General features: G+C 36.9%; 2 protein-coding genes across 6 annotated transcripts; one reads left to right on the top strand and one right to left on the bottom strand.

Moving 5' to 3' along the window:
• Window positions 1-3820: 3820 nt before the first annotated feature.
• On the bottom strand, window positions 3821-7552 carry LOC121745528 (GTPase LSG1-1-like). Its single transcript, XM_042139474.1, has 7 exons — window positions 7233-7552; window positions 6815-6916; window positions 6648-6734; window positions 6225-6318; window positions 5630-5686; window positions 5195-5274; window positions 3821-5106 (listed from the first exon to the last, which is right to left on the bottom strand). Exons 1-7 carry the CDS (start codon window positions 7451-7453, stop codon window positions 3978-3980), a joined length of 1770 nt encoding a protein of 589 aa, XP_041995408.1. The 5' UTR covers window positions 7454-7552; the 3' UTR covers window positions 3821-3977.
• Window positions 7553-11614: 4062 nt separating this feature from the next.
• On the top strand, window positions 11615-15965 carry LOC121745090 (outer envelope protein 39, chloroplastic-like). Of its 5 annotated transcripts, none has more exons than XM_042138870.1 (11): window positions 11615-11810; window positions 11909-11975; window positions 12047-12088; window positions 12192-12336; window positions 12762-12920; window positions 13025-13095; window positions 13180-13258; window positions 13352-13467; window positions 13902-14049; window positions 14963-15032; window positions 15636-15965. In XM_042138870.1, the coding sequence occupies exons 1-11, from the start codon at window positions 11777-11779 to the stop codon at window positions 15683-15685; spliced, it is 981 nt and encodes a 326-aa protein (XP_041994804.1). In that variant the 5' UTR covers window positions 11615-11776; the 3' UTR covers window positions 15686-15965. The 5 variants fall into 5 exon arrangements, with proteins under 5 accessions (XP_041994804.1, XP_041994805.1, XP_041994801.1 ...); XM_042138871.1 differs by having other exon boundaries at window positions 14963-15086; window positions 15620-15836; XM_042138867.1 differs by having other exon boundaries at window positions 11616-11810; window positions 15620-15965.
• The last annotated feature ends 77 nt before the right edge of the window (window positions 15966-16042 follow it).

Here is a 16042-nt window from a genome sequence, read left to right as displayed (position 1 = left end):
ACAAATCTAATTAAAAATTGAAAACAATTGAAAAATATCAAAAAAAATATTCCGGCGCCATGCAATAGGGGCCGCAGGCTGCTCCGCGGCGCCAGGTAAGGAGCCGCATCTAGGCCGAGTAGTTGGCCCGCCCATGTCCACCCCCCGTCGCGCCCATTCGTTTCCACAACTATAGGGAGCCGCGGTCCAGCCGTGTCCTCGGGCGGGAGCCGCAGCTCCCTAGTGTGGACACTCTAAGACCATGTTTATCGGTTAGATGTGGCCGACCGCCACATCATATGTTAATTTTAAAAAAATAAAAATTGAAACCAAAGGGCTCTCTCACTCTTCGATCTCGGTCCCTTCGAGGGCAAGTGCAGACTGCCTGGTCTTCCTCCACATTTATTACATCAGCCAACGAGATTTTGCCAAATGGCTCAATCTTACTGGTTGATAAATATTTTATTTTAAATTAAAATATCTTTTATGTATTATATCTAAAAATTATAAAATATATATCAAATTTAATTTTTCATCCTCTATAAATAGAGACCACATTTGTTATAGTTTTGCATAAAAAAAATATCATCATTTTTCCTCCCATAATCTTTCTTTGTTACAATTTCATGGAGTATTTTTTTAGTTTCCTTTGCTAAAGTTTTGCACCAATTATGTATTTTTAATTTTTAATTTTAATTATTGTACATATATTTTTCATTTGTTTATTTTTATGATTTTTAGCTGCGAGTTATTGTAATTTTTTGTAAATTTTATTGTGCAATAATAAATATTTTATTTATTAATATTATTATTACAAGATAATATAAAATAAATATGTACTGGTATGGTTGGGTGGTCATTGATAAATCATGAAAAAATGTGCGGTTGGGTTGGATGAGTATTAATGAGGTGTAAGATGATGTGGAGGGGATAGAAATTATAATTAAATATTAAAAAAGTGGATGGTTGGATTATGTTGAGTGGTTGCTGATAAACATGGTCTAAGAATATCCACAACAACGCTAATTCTTTTTTGAAGTAGAGATATTGGTTTTTGAAAAAGTGGAACGGAAGTAGTATATCTAAATTATAACTATGATATGAATTAAAAAAAATCTATTTTCTTTGACTAAGTTGCATATGAATTATAAATTTGTAATTAATTTAGTATACGTAGAACATAAGAAATAGATAAAAAAATTAAGATATGAGAGTCGTGAATAATGGAAGAGGATGAATAAATAAGAGAAATGTTTGTGGGATCAACTACACCTTTAATTTGCATGCTCAACTGCTCTTCCACACAACTACATTCTTGATTAATCCAAAATATCTGCATCAATTGATAGGTTAAATATTTCAGCTTGATCATTTATGTGGAAATTATAACCTTTATATATTTAGCATGCATTTGAAAAAAAATAAAAAAAAATCTTAGACCTCTATTTAAAAATAACCTCCACTTAAAGAATACTTTTTGAGCCGCAAAGATATTCCTCTATAGAGGATTTATTATAGTTGAATTTTTTATTTATATAGGAGCAATACCACAACACAAGTTATATGGGATTTGGGTAGGGCTGGGAATTCGGTCATCGGTTAGTCGGTTAACCGAGAACCGAACCGAAAAAATCGGTTCTCGGTTAACCGATAACTGATTTTTTTGGTTATCGGTTCGGTGTCGGTTCCCATATGAAGGTCATGATCGGTTCTCGGTTATAACCGAGAACCGATCGGTTATAACCGTAAAGAACCGATTGGGCTTAGTTGATGTAATTTAATTATTTAAAACTGGCCCAAAGACTCATTTTACTATTGAGCCCAAGTTACATGAAGCCCAATATATCCCCAAACAATTACTAACCCTTCTCCCACAGTCCGTCAGTCCCACTCCCAGAGCTCCCTCCCACACCCTACCCCGCTCCTCCAACACGCCACACCCGCCGCCGACTCCCACCCGCCGGCGACTCGTTCCGCAGCGACTTGTTCCGCCGGCGACTCCTTCCGCAACGACTCCTTCCGCCGGAGACTCCTTCTTTAACTTAGGTGTGTTTGACGGAGAGTAGTAAATCAACTACTGTTACTCTACTGACTAATATTAACAGCAGTAATTTTGTTTTCTCAATCTATTTTGTTAGAGATTTCCACAATTTCACATGATGCTTATCTTATTTAAGCTGCACAAATCTATACGTATATACAGGATAGACATATTAATCATCAGTTAATTAATCTGGGTTAATTTTAAAATGGATATTAAACTCTAGTGTTATGTATTAAATTGATTGATATTAAAGTTTAATTTATTGTAAAATAAGTACTCCTATTAAATTTAATATTTTTATAATGTTTATAATTTAGATGACTTTCGAATATGATAAGCAGAGGAATTTTTTTATCAAAATAATTCAGATGACTTTCGAATATGATAAATTGATAATGGCTTGCTCATTAATCTATTTGGTGACTTTTTGTACTTTTTGGTTTCCATGAACTCATGCTAGATATAATAGGTTCAAGTTTGCAGTTGGTTTAAAATTGTTTATTATGTTCAATTGTGTAGTGTATCTCAATCAGCTTCCACTGATTCTTTATTTGTTAGATTAAGCATAGGTTGTTTTTATTTTTTTAATTTATAATCCGAAATATAAAGATAATTATTTCTACAAACATAAGAAAAACAAAGAGCGTTGTAGCACAAGTGGTAGGCTAGCCGTTTTTCTCACGCATTGACTAGGGATTGAATCCCAGCAACAACTTTTTTTATTTTTTTTCCCAATTCGGTTCCTACCGGTTCCTAACCGAACCGAACCGTGTAAAATCGGTTCCTAACCGAACCGAACCGATTCCCTCTCGGTTCCGGTTCCGGTTCTTTGTTTTCGGAAATTTTTGGAGTCGGTTAACCGACTTTTCGGTTCGGTTCTAACCGAACCGAACCGATTCCCAGCCCTAGATTTGGGTGTAAGACAACATCTAGAAATATATTATTATCGCAAAGGTTAGAGAAGATAAATAAATAAAATATGATAAAAAAATATATTTTTTTGATATTTTTCGTCATATAACTCCAACATAGATGAATTATCTATTCTACCGAGCCACCCCTTACTAAATTTACAGTTTCAACTAGCTAGGTTGCAACGGGAACAATTTCCAAAACCCTGATAATTCATCGTATCCATATAACAAACCCTCTTTCGATATCATCCATCGACACAAGGAAATGCATCTATCATAATCTCTACTAGCATCATATGCATCAAATCGGTACCAATGCACGTTGTCCCACTGCACCTCACAGTAGAACAAAGTTGTGCTCACAAAATTTACACTGAAACTCCATTCAATGGAGTCGCCCGCCTCCAAGATCCGGTGGCTGAGGTCATCCTCCTTTGACCGGCAGTGCACGCTCAGCCGCTGCCCTGACTCCAGCTCGTTTATTACTTGGACGTGGACTCTTGCATCGCTACTCTTTGTTGAACAAAGTAGAACAAAGATTGTTAATGCGCTAACAATTTTGTTATTCACAACTAATTTGGTGGCATACATTTTCAAATTTAGGATATGGGATGTGGGATTTGCTTTGCAATCACCTTTTTTATAGTAGAATTTGAAGGAGCAAAGAAGATGAACTAGCTACTTATCTTGACAAGATCTTTGGTTTTTCCTTTTACAAGTAATGTGTGACAAACACAAAGGCAATGCATGTTTTTTTTTAATTTTTGCAAATGAGTTGGTATGTTTTTCTCCAGAAATGTAATACAGTAAATTAAATTACAAGTTGCACATTTTTCGTTACACAGTAGGTGCATTGGATATTTATGCCACAACAAATGAAACATTTCACACAAATTAGTACTACTAGTTTGTAAAAAGTAAGAAACCAGAAGTCTCCAGAGAAAGTGAGTTTATATATCACACTAAACAAAACAAGGTCAAAATTTAGTAAAGAATAATGGGGTAGGAGAGGAGAGGAGTACAAGAAGAGGGACCACCTTTTAAGCAATCACAGGGCCTCTTCCACTTGCTGGCTTTTGGACTACCCTGACTACCGCCATCCCGTCGCCGTCGTTGTCTTTTACCCTCCACGTCCTATCCTTCTTTCTTTGGGGCTTCTTATGCAGTTTATGAGGTTTAGTTTCCCTTTTCTTAACAGCAGTCTTGGCAGAAGTCAACCCATTGTCGATGTCGAAGGAATTCAGATCACTCAGCTCGTGCTCCAGACCAGCGGCAGCTTCATCTGCAGCAACTGGAGGGTCTTCATCGTCAGATAGGTCTGATTCATTTGGCGAGCTGTGTTCAGTTGCATCCTCGCCATCATCTTCATCATTTGATATATCTGGTGGCATTTCATAATGGGGAAGCTTCCCATCGATGTAATCCTTCAGCATCAGGCGTGAAGCTTTGGTCTCATCTGGTAGTCCACTTGAGGCTACATACCCACGAGAGGCACAGTATGCTCTTAGAAGCTCTGCTGCCAAAGGGGGCCGTGATTGTAGCTCGTATGACTTGGGGTTTGGCAATTTGATTTTGTAGACACTCTCAATAACGGATCTTGGCACTCGATCTGCAATCACCTGCACAGCCGCACGGTGCTCTGTCAAGCGATCGATAGGCAAGACCCCAGATGCAATCATCTCGTATCTTGAACTAGTGAAGGACGGAAACACCAGTCCTGGGCAATCACAGAGAGTAAGTTTCTCGGATATTATCAATGTCTGGAAATGTTTGGTCTTCCCAGGAGTTGAGGTTACACCGGCCCTCTTCTCTCCCACCAAAGCATTGATTGTGGAACTCTTTCCTACGTTGGGATATCCAACAAATCCGACAACTACATTGCGGGGTGGTGCGTGCTCAGAAACACTTTCATCATGAGAATGCACGTCTGACGAGTCCATGTCAGTGGACTTAGATCGGCTTCTCATTGAGACAATATTCTCAGCTTCAGCTTGCAGCCGTGCAAGTAGCTCATCTCTACCATAAACTTTCGTTCCAGAATCAGCTAAGCCTTGCTGAGTACCAACGGACAAATTGAGCTCCTTCCCCTCTAAAGCAGCAGTCGCAGCTTTAGCCGACCAGAAAAGAAAGAGAATACCATGTTCATGGAAGTAATTAGCCCATTTTTCCCTGCACAAAATTCATGCAACAAATCTTCAAAGGAGTAAAGAGTGGAAATTTCAGGGAATCAACACAAGCACTGTAATAAAATACCAACCTAACAGAGAATGGCAAAAGATCTGCCTTGTTCACGAGGAGCAAAGTGTTTTTGTGTTCATCAATCTCTCGTGCATATGCCTACAGTTTAGTCACATCCATGCCAGATTAACAATTACTCAAAATATTAGTAAAGTAAAATGCAAAAACCATCAGCGAGCTATCTGAAATAGTAGAGAAGACACACGTCTAGTTGAGACTGTTCTTGAGCAGCAGTTAAAGCCAGTGCTACAGTTAAAGCCAGTGCTATTCAAGAACACGTCTAGTTGAGACTGTTCTTGAGCAGCAGTTAAAGACTGTTCTTGAGCAGCAGTTAAAGCCAGCACTTTTTTTTAATTTTGACTACTCATCCAATAGAAGTTCTAGATAAATATGGAGTATTACAAATTTACAAGAAGAAGCCAAACATTTAATTTTATCAAACTTGCAATATTACCTCTAAATCAGGGCAACGGTAGAAGAGCGGGTCTCTTGCATCAACAACTATCACTATCTTCAAGGCCAAGCAATTGAAAAGGGGTCAGCAATCAGCAGTAATTATTAGCATGGTATAATTAGAAAGTGAAACATTTTACTTCTTTTGATTCTAGGCAAGCAATTCAATTTGCCTATCTACGAAGCCCATCTTCATTAGATTACACGTCACTTTAGGCATTTATCATCTTAAAACCCACAGATATGAGAAAAAGTTACTTGAGACAATAGAAAGTCATACTGAAAAATACGATGTATTTTCATTTCAGTTAAATACTTTCTTCCTATCGATTCAGAACGCATTTGATATGTTCATGCACATTCCCGGTTTACATTGTTGTTTCTTCTTATTCCAAATAATACTTGAAAGTGGCAATCAACCATCAAGTAGAATCATTAAACTTTTGTATTGTGAGAATCTTAAGAATATTGTGCAACTCCTCTCATCTTCCACTTAACTAAGTATGCATGTTTGATACAACTAAATGGCATATTAAGGCAACATAATCGTTCATAAAATTCAGAAAAGAGCAGCATTTTAGAATCTATTGTCTCACCAGGTCACTGCGTTCAAGCACTCTCCAAAGCTGTCTCCAGATATCCAGATTTTTCTCAAATGGAGTAAGAACTAGATTTTCATTGTCCTCAAGCCTGTCATGAAAAAAGTATAAACGTTAGCAAATAAAAAAATCAACAACATATTAACTTCATAAACCCGGTAATGCACATTACAAGACTGCAAAAGTAGCCCTATTCAACCAGAGAAAGCTATCAACAGGCTTAAAACACCAGGAAATGTCTACATGTATAAGTGGGGCATGCCACATATGTATGATTAACTATTCCAATAAAAATATACTATCTCAACTAGAAAACAGTCGAACACGTAAAAAAGATATGAACAGTTGAACACCATACCATCATGGACCATGAATACACTGCACAAATCCTATTTGTGTTATTATCTCCCAAATGCTAACCTTGCAAGACTGCGGCGCCACTCTAGAAATGCTCGTTTTTCATTATCGTCAAGCTCTTCAACAGACATTTTAGCATTCCATGGTGGCCTGGATAAGACATTTTAGCATTAAACCCTGCACAAACAAAGGACAACAAAACAAAATTTAGATGACATAACAAATCATACCTTCGAGGAATACGGAGACTGCTGGCGTGCAAAGCTTCCTCCCTCTTCTGTTGCTCTTTTCTTTCTTCTGGTGTCATATCAATTGTGCTGGAAGCAGAATCCCTGAAAGAAGACACACAGACATAATTAAAAAGCACAAACATGTAAGAGAAGAAGAAAAGAAAAAACTCAGAGAAAATGACCAAACAACAATAATTTAGCACAATTAGCGACTATAAGAATAACTGAAAGGCATGAAACTTAACGCAACCAACAACGCAACTACTAATTCACTTCAAAATTCCACAGCAGTAATTTTGATTACCTATCATGGAAAATGAAGAATGAACAACTCGACAAAGTTAATAACTGAAAGAAACTAAATGAACTCCTCAAGAGCGCAAAAACCTAGTTGGAAAGAAGAGCAAGGGAATCTCACAAATTGATGGGGAATTGGCCGGGATTGAGAGAGGAGTAAAGGCGGTGAGCTTCGTCGGCGTGTTCGATGACGGCTTCGATGTCACTGACCTCAGTGACCGATTCGAGAACCTTCTTGTGCTGGCTTCGGTATAACTTGCCTTTCTCCTTGGTCTCCCTTATCATCTGATTGTGGTGCTTCACTAAAGCTCGTCCGAGGACGATTTTCTCTCCCTTGGGCATCTTGATCCTTTCTCTGAGACTGGTTGGGCTGTAGGCCGGAGAGGATGGCGGGGGCGAGCAGTGACGGTGGTGGCGGAGGCTTCCCAAATTGATAAATTCGTGCCTTTGTAGTATACCTAATTATAGTACTCCCTCCGTCCCACTCCTTGAGAAAATCGGGTTTCTGGGACAGTTTACATTAAAGATGTACTCATTTTGTTATCTATTTCACATATGGGAAAAACGCCAATGAAATTGGTGTGTCTTTAAGTAAAAACGCCAATGTTAATGGCGTGTTTATACGTAAAGACGTCAACGTACGTGGCGTTTTATAATTGTGTCGTACGTATTCTCTCCAATTGCAAGTACGTTGAAAAACGCCAACTTGGTTGGCGTGTTTAGTAGCTAAAAACGCCAACCTGAGTGGCGTGTTTACTTGTTTTTGCAAAAAACGCCAACCTGAGTGGCGTAATTACCTAGTCGCGAAAAACGCCAACATGAGTGGCGTGTTTTCACAGGCTGATATACCAGCAGTGCCTCCCCCAAATCGCGAAAATCTCACAATACACACACTTCGCGATTTCTCCAAGTTGCGCGCCTTCTCTCCGCGAAATCGGCCTCCTCTCCGTGATTTCGGCCTACATTCATCAATCGGTGCTATTCTTCCCCAAATTCATCTATTTTCTTCGGTTAGTATGCTTACCTTTTACATTATTAGAGTAAGTGGTGGATAGTTAGCTAGGGTTTGTAATTAGTTGTGAATTGAGTAGAAATATTATGCATTTTGTATTGGTTGAATGACATTATTGTTGATTATTATGTTGGATTGTTTGGGTTTAAGTGAATTTGTGTATAAATTTGATTATAAACCTAAACCCTAGGGTTGTTATAGCTAAAACCAAATTGTTTTGGTTTATGTGGGTTTTGGTTGATGTATGTTGATTAGTTTGAATTGTTAAATTTGTTTATATTGTTAGGTTTGTCAAATTGAAATTGGACAAATTGAAATAGTTAGGTTAGGCAAAATTGAAATTGAAAGTCGGCTTTATCAGGACCTATTACGTCATCAACCGCATCACAATTGTCACTTTCCCCTAAATGCACGCCTCCAGCTTCAAAATCTTGTGTTGCAGCAAAATATGGTTCTTGGGCTCTCGTAGACGTACCAACATCAAAATCTTGTGTTGCAGCAAAATATGGTTCTTGGGCTCTCGTAGACGTACCAACATCATAACTTATGACATGATGACTATGATGTTGAGTAATTGCCGAATACTCAACATATAATTCAATTAGACCTCCAATAACCATACTCTCACTAAACATTAGTTGCATGCATACTTCGTCTAGTAGAACACCTACAAACGTGACTCCGGCTCCAAAGCATATTGTACGTTTCCATATTATTTGAATGTTGTTTTCATATATGATTATCCCCATCATTTCACAAATTTTTTTCCACAAGCTCATCGTACGAAATTGTTTCATCCAACATAATGAATCCTTTAGCAAAAAGAGGATCATACGAAATAACTGCTCCGGGATTTATCTTTCCACCCCAATATAAATTGACACACCACGTCATACTATCTGCAATAATGTAAAACACAAATAAATATGTATTATTTTTACATTCATCATTATGTAGAGTGAGCCAAATATGCTAAATAATAATTCTACACAATAATAATTCTGCACAATAATAATTCTGCACAATATTTCAACTCAATTCACAACCAATTACAAACCCTAGCTAACTATCCAACAATTACTCAAATAATGTAAAAGATAAGCATACTAACCGAAAATAATATACAAATTTGGGGGAAAATAGCACCGATAGATGGATGGAGGGCGAATTCGCGTGGAGCAGTCTACCTTGGATAAGAGTGTGTGGGCTGAGTTTTTCGCGATTTGGGAGTGTGTGTGTGACATCCCCAACCCGAAACATGCATCATTTTGCATATTAATATGGTTTTATTTATCATTATATATTTATAATGTTATTTGCTTAATTATATGTTATATATATATATATATATATATTTATATAGATAAAGTATATGTGTATGACTACTTTAAATACTAAATAATTATTTTAAGTGTGTGCATGTGTAACAACGTGAATGTGTGCATGGACTAGTGTGATAAATTCTTATATTTATCCTATTAGTTAATACAACAGTAGTACAAGTTTTGTTAGCAGTGCACGTGTGATGAGTATAGGTAAAGATAAGCCAAGTTTTTTTTTATACACAGCTTAGTCATAGATTAAGTCGGCAGAAGAAAAACTTACTTTATACATATATGTGAGTGATATATTTTGATGGAGGACAGAAATAAAAGTTCTTAGAAGAAAAAGGGACGAACGAGAGCTATAACAAATGGAAATGGAAATGGAAATGGAAATAGAAACAAGATCAGTAGAAATTAGTAGATGGAATCAGGAGCTCAATTAGAGAACATATCGTATTCAGGTGTGTATAAATCACACTTTTAGTTTTACATGTGTTTGTGGTTGATTGTTATATGTTGATTTGGAGTGAATTATTGGATTATATGGTGTGAAATTGATATGATTATGAATTATTTGATTTTGATGGTCGAATATGATATGAATATTTGATTGCTGAAATGGACATGTTTGTTTAGATATATTGGATAATTTGATGTAATATGATATGGATATGTTATTGGTGCAAAGGAAATGTTTAGGATACCGATTACATGAATCATGTGATTAAAGAGGATCTGTGACAGCCTTGTACTGGATCTGAAATTACAGAGGGACCTATGAGTCCAAATACAGAGGGACCTATGAGTCCAAATACAGAGGGACCTATGAGTCCAATTACAGAGGAACCTTCTGGTCATAGAGGAATCCCGGGCAGATACCAGGCTTGACTGTTACAGAATAATAAATTGAATAGAGTGGCATATGCATATGAATATGAAATGATTTGTTTTTAAATTATGTTATATATTGTTTCTGATTTTATGTATTGATAAAAGAATGTTTTTGATGTTTTTATCATGTGAGATTAAAGGTGGAAATTTATATATTCTGAGTTGTGGCTCATATAAACCACTAAATTTTTCAGGAATAAGATAACAGTAAAGTTTTGAGTGACGTGGGTCATAGGAACTCCACATGTTATCAGGTTCGGCGGCTGACGCATATTGGCAACCTTCTCATCCTCATCTTTTTGCATGTAGATAAATGTATAGTATATAGAGTGGTGAGAGGGTTCCACTACTTTACAGGATATTTTGAAATATGTATCGGATAAGTGTTGGTTTGAACTTGTATAATATGAGTGTTCTATGAATTAGACTTGTGTATTGATTGCTTTTATGATAAGGGATTTGTTTATTATAAGAGTATACGTTAGGAGGGTTGAGGTGTGACAGTGTGGGCTGAGTTTTTCGCGATTTGGGGGAGGAGAAGGGGATATATCAGATCTGTATAAAGCCGCCAATTGCAGTGGCGTTTTCTTTGAAACACGCCGACCACGTTGGCGTATTTTATCAAAACGACATTCTACCCGACGTTTTTACTTGAATAAACACGCCAACGAAAAAGGCGTTTTATATTATACACGCCAATGCGAATGGCGTTTTATACTCAATACTGTATTTATAAAAAATACGACTAAAATACGTTGCAATTAAAACACGCCAACGTAGTTGGCGTTTTAAATTAAAACCCGCCATTGTTGTTGGCGTTTTTACTTATAAAAACGCTAATGCGGTTGGCGTTTTTCCCATATATGGAACAGATAACAAAACGGGTACATTTCCGTTATTTCTGAGGCCAACTGGCCTAGAAATGCGTTTTTCCCCCACTCCTTCCCGCTGAAGATGATCCATTTTCCTTTTTCGTGCGTCCAACAGAGATGACCCCTTTCTTATTTAGGAAATATTTAAAAATATATTTTAAATTCTTTTACTCTAATAAAGTGGAATCCATTAACAGTTTTGATGATGTTTTGTCTAATATTTTTCTTATTTTAGCATTTTGTGTTAAAACCCTACACAACAATAATAGTACTGTAGTAGTAATAATGTAGCCCAGTGTTGGAAAAGCCCAGAAGAAAAAGATTCGAAAGTGAAAGGAACAACACAGTCCACGTGCGATTGCAATCCCCTCCGCTCAAAGCAAGATATAAATTCCCCACAACACGATTTTATGCCTTCTTCTCTTTCCCTTCCAACGCCTTTTATTAACGGCCAATTTCTCAGCCCAAGATTTCTCCATTTTCCCAGTTTATTTGCCTTTCAAATACTATCAAGATTTTAGTTTGATTGGCGGAGAGGCAAATAAGCCCGTGATATGGTAATTGGATGGGAGCACAGAAAAGCATTCACGCCGGCAATGGTCACTGTTCCCCCATTTCTTCAGATCACTGGACCACCTCTTTAATTTTTTCTCATTTTCATGTTTTCGTAACAGTGTCGTTTTGGGGTTTTGTGTAGCCAAGGTAGAGTTCAATGTTGATTTCACACACAAACTATGTGCTGCTTTGATGCTACCTTCTCTCAGGTTTGATTTTCTTCTGTGTGAGTTTTCTTCTTAATTTTTCCGTTTTATGATTATTTGCTTGTGTGAAACAGAAATGCGGGTGGATGGAGTCCACTTTCACTCGTTATCGGAAGGTGATTTTTTTTGTTGATGAAAAGAATTTGAATTTTCTGGTTTTGTTACGTTTGGTGTTCATCGAAAATAAGTTTTTTGGGTATTGAACTGTTTCACTGGCAGCCTTTGCATAAAGCATCCAAATCTATTTGGAAAGAGTGAGAAGCTTGATGTGTTGTGGGATAAAGGACTCTGTGATTCCAATATATTGGTTACTTACCGGAAGCCAAGGCCGGAGTGGCTTTCGCAGCATGCCTTCATTATTCAGGTTGCTATCTTATTTTCTGTATTCCGGACCGTTGAAGCCATTTTTGTATTTAATCATTTCTAAAGCTTACTTTTTAATAAAGATAGTTTATAGGAGTATTTGATATGAAAGTCATAGTTGATTTCTGCATTCTCTTCTCTTCACTAACATGAAGTTTGGTTCTTAGAGAGGACTTTATTTGTAAAAACATTATAAGCTAAACAAGGATTTGGTATTGAAATAACGTATGCATTAATGTACTTGTAATGAATGTCTTACTGTCCTAGTGGGTTGCTCTCCATGGATCTGGTTCAAGAATATGAGCTAGAGAGTGATATAAATATTCAACTACAGGGATATTATGTACTTGTAAAAGCTTCACTTTTGATTTTTCAAGAATTTTTTACTAAATATGGATCTAATTTAACCATAACTTTGCTCTCCAGCACTCCATTTCCCCCGAGATAGGAATTCATGGCATTCCCGTTGAAAACCTTTCTCGTTCAGCAGGTGGAGGTGTCAATCTTAGTCGTTTATCCGCTGGTGTAGACCTAAGTGAGCCTGCAAGCTCCAATTGGAGCAGTAAAACCAGTATCAAGTTTGAGGTGTGTCTCATACTATCACTGAAAGTTAATAGGTTCTGTTGAACTGCATTTCTGCGTCCAAATATTTGTTTCTTTTCTCACATGAACTGTGAAACTCAATTCAGCATGTTCGTCCGGTTAATGATGATGGGCGGTCTATTAGCAGAGATCTTCATGGTTTTCCAGTGACTTGCAGGTAGGTTAAGCATCTACTGATCATTTCCGTCGGTCTTTTTCTTTCCGTGACTGATGAGTTTCCTGCTTGATACATGTTCCCCTGTGGCGATTATCATGATAGTATGGTAGTGCTCAAACAGGAATCTCGCTTTGCCAAAGCAACTGATCGCAGCTTTACTCGAGTAAATACATATTTTGCCACCAATATAAGTATTATGCAATTTTGTACAATTTTAGTCATTGTCTTGATGTTTTCTATATGAAATTCTATGTAGTTTAGCGTGCAAATAGAACAAGGGATTCCAATTCTTTCCAAGTGGCTAATCTTTAACCGATTCAAGTTTGCTGCTTCAAGGGGTATACGGCTTGGGCCTGTATTTTTCTTGACAAGGTGATCAATACTTGTGGCATATGAGTTGGTATTCAAATTGAGAAGTTGAAGTTGTTAAAAATGGAGAACTGGAAGAAGAAAACATTGTCTTCCGCCCATTTATTAGTAAACTTTATTTGATGAAAAACACTAAGACACCAAAATAGCATGGTGGTGTTAAAACCATACTGGAGACCTCATTGCTCACACACACACACAAAAGTCCATTGTTGCTTAAGAATTTGGAATATGATATTGTTCTTTAACAGGGAAGAACTTGATTCTGCCAAAGTTCTGAATTGGAAGTTTGATGTGAGTTGTACTTTCTAAATAACTCTTATTCCAGAAAACCATCTCTATGTACCACATATGGTATTTCTATTAATTTTGTTCTGTCTCTACTCTCTAATAACTAATGTCTACTAATGTTTCTTTTCACTTGCAACTTCTTACAGCCTCACAGGCGGCTCGATCGTAGGAGACATAGCTCCTTATCAAGCCTTTTCCATAGGAGGACAAGGTAGTGTAAGGGGCTATGGTGATGGGGCTGTTGGATCTGGCAGATCATGCCTAGTTGCTAACAGTGAATTGACACTACCACTGGTATGTTATTTTGTAATTTTATCAGAAGAATGTTAATCTGTACTCTTTTGTTCTTAACCTTTACTGTGACATCATCCTTTTTCGCTTTAAGTCTTGATAAGGATCCTGATAACTAAAAGAAACCAAATTACTGCTGAAGATTGCAAGATTAATTTAGGTTGCTGCTTTTGTGACTAAGAAACACGGACGTAGCACTATATAAGCTCTCGAAAGTCCTGCCTATTAAAGAACATAGATTTTTTGTTAGGTCAAGCATTAATTTTTTATGTGTGTGAAGAAGGAACATTAAGCTTGATAATTGAAGTTTCTACATACTGGTACTCAAGTTTCCAAAAGTTAAAGAGGTTTTATTGAATTTCTAGCTGATGAAAGAACTAGTGAAAATTCCTTGTCATGTGTAGCCCCTATGGTAGTAGTCTAGCGACAATTGGTTTGGCAAGATGATTTATAATGGACCAGGAGTGGTGAGATTTTGGTTCAGATGAGTCTAGCTTAGTTGTGCCTTGTTTAATTTTCAGATCTGAAGTTTGTTGGTATTGTTACTTTGTATGATGGGATGGTCTATTCACAGTTGGGTGATACGGTGCTCATAGCTTAACTGATAAACAGGCCCCACCCAAAAAAGCAACAACAAATTAAAGAGAAGAAACGAAAAAAGAGATATGAACTTTGCCAACTGAAATATGAGACATTGTTATACCATTGTTTTTTTTCTAATCTACACTTGAGAAGACACTGATTAACAATTTTTTTGTTTATTCTTACACCCCTCTAGATTCATGTGATCTTTGTTGTAATTGTTTGTGAACAAGATCCTGGTGTCAATTTAGGTTTGAACGCATTCATATAAGGCCTCTAAAGATTTCTTTTCTGTTTTCTCACGAGCTTAATAATCCCCCCTCCCCTCTCTCAGAGCTCAATGCTTGAAGGTGCTGTTTTCTTAGACTGTGGATCTGATTTGGGCTCTGGCCGTCATGTCCCTGGTTAGTTTCAACTGGCTAACTTTCTTCAACACTGCTATACTCACATTAAGACTTGTAAGCTGACTGCTGTCATCTGATTTTACTGGTTTTCATTTTGTCTGTCTGTTGAAATATAGAAATCATGAGATATGGATTGTTGCTATGATTATTCATTTTGAAATTTTGAAACATATTTATGGGTTTCAGTGAGCAAGACTATTTTGGTGGAAATGAAGAAAAAAACACTGCAAATTGGTTAATTAGATTTGAAGATTCATCTAGAATGATCCTAATGTTATCTTTGCTGTCAATCATTAGATTGGGAAATGGATATAATACATTTATGTAAGTGTTATTTTTCTGAAGAACATGTGCATCTCAAATTCTTGGGGCCTTGTCTGACTAGAAAAAGATCATCTGTGCCCACTAATTGATAGCCTTGGAACTCTGTTTATTCAATATATAAGCTTCCCTGTGCGCTTCGTATTTATGAACGATCTTGTGAACATCCTTCTATTCTTGTGTTCCTTTCCTTCCCATTACGATTCTAATCTTTTGCATAAACTTGCATCTATACCGTGTAATCTAAACACTACTCATTTTCTTAGGAAACCCATCTCTCAGGCATGGTAAACCAGGCAGCGGTGTTGGTATGGGATATGGGCTTCGATTAAAATCTCACTTAGGACACTTGCAGGTCGACCTTGCTATGAATTCTTTAAAACAGAGAACTGTGTATTTTGGGTTCAGTAACGTTTCATGATGAAGTCTTGAGCCACATATTTGGTGCAGAAGATTAATATTCAAATACTAGCAGATTGGATATTTTTTTTCTATTTTTCCCATTTCTAGATCTTATTAGGTTGATAATCGAGATTTCATTATCTTTCACTTGACTTGTAGAAAGCTAATATTGCCGATAATAAATCATATATACAGATATAATACGGCTCCTGTTCGTTTGTAGTCCTAGATTGATAATCGTCTTTATATACAATAGGAGGAAACTGTATTAGAAATAATACTAGTAC

The sequence above is a fragment of the Salvia splendens genome, chromosome 8 (assembly GCF_004379255.2).
Source record: "Salvia splendens isolate huo1 chromosome 8, SspV2, whole genome shotgun sequence".
NCBI classification, from domain to species: Eukaryota; Viridiplantae; Streptophyta; class Magnoliopsida; order Lamiales; family Lamiaceae; genus Salvia; species Salvia splendens.
The sequence above is the reverse complement of the archived record's forward strand: the minus strand, read 5'-3'. Positions and strand labels throughout refer to the sequence as shown.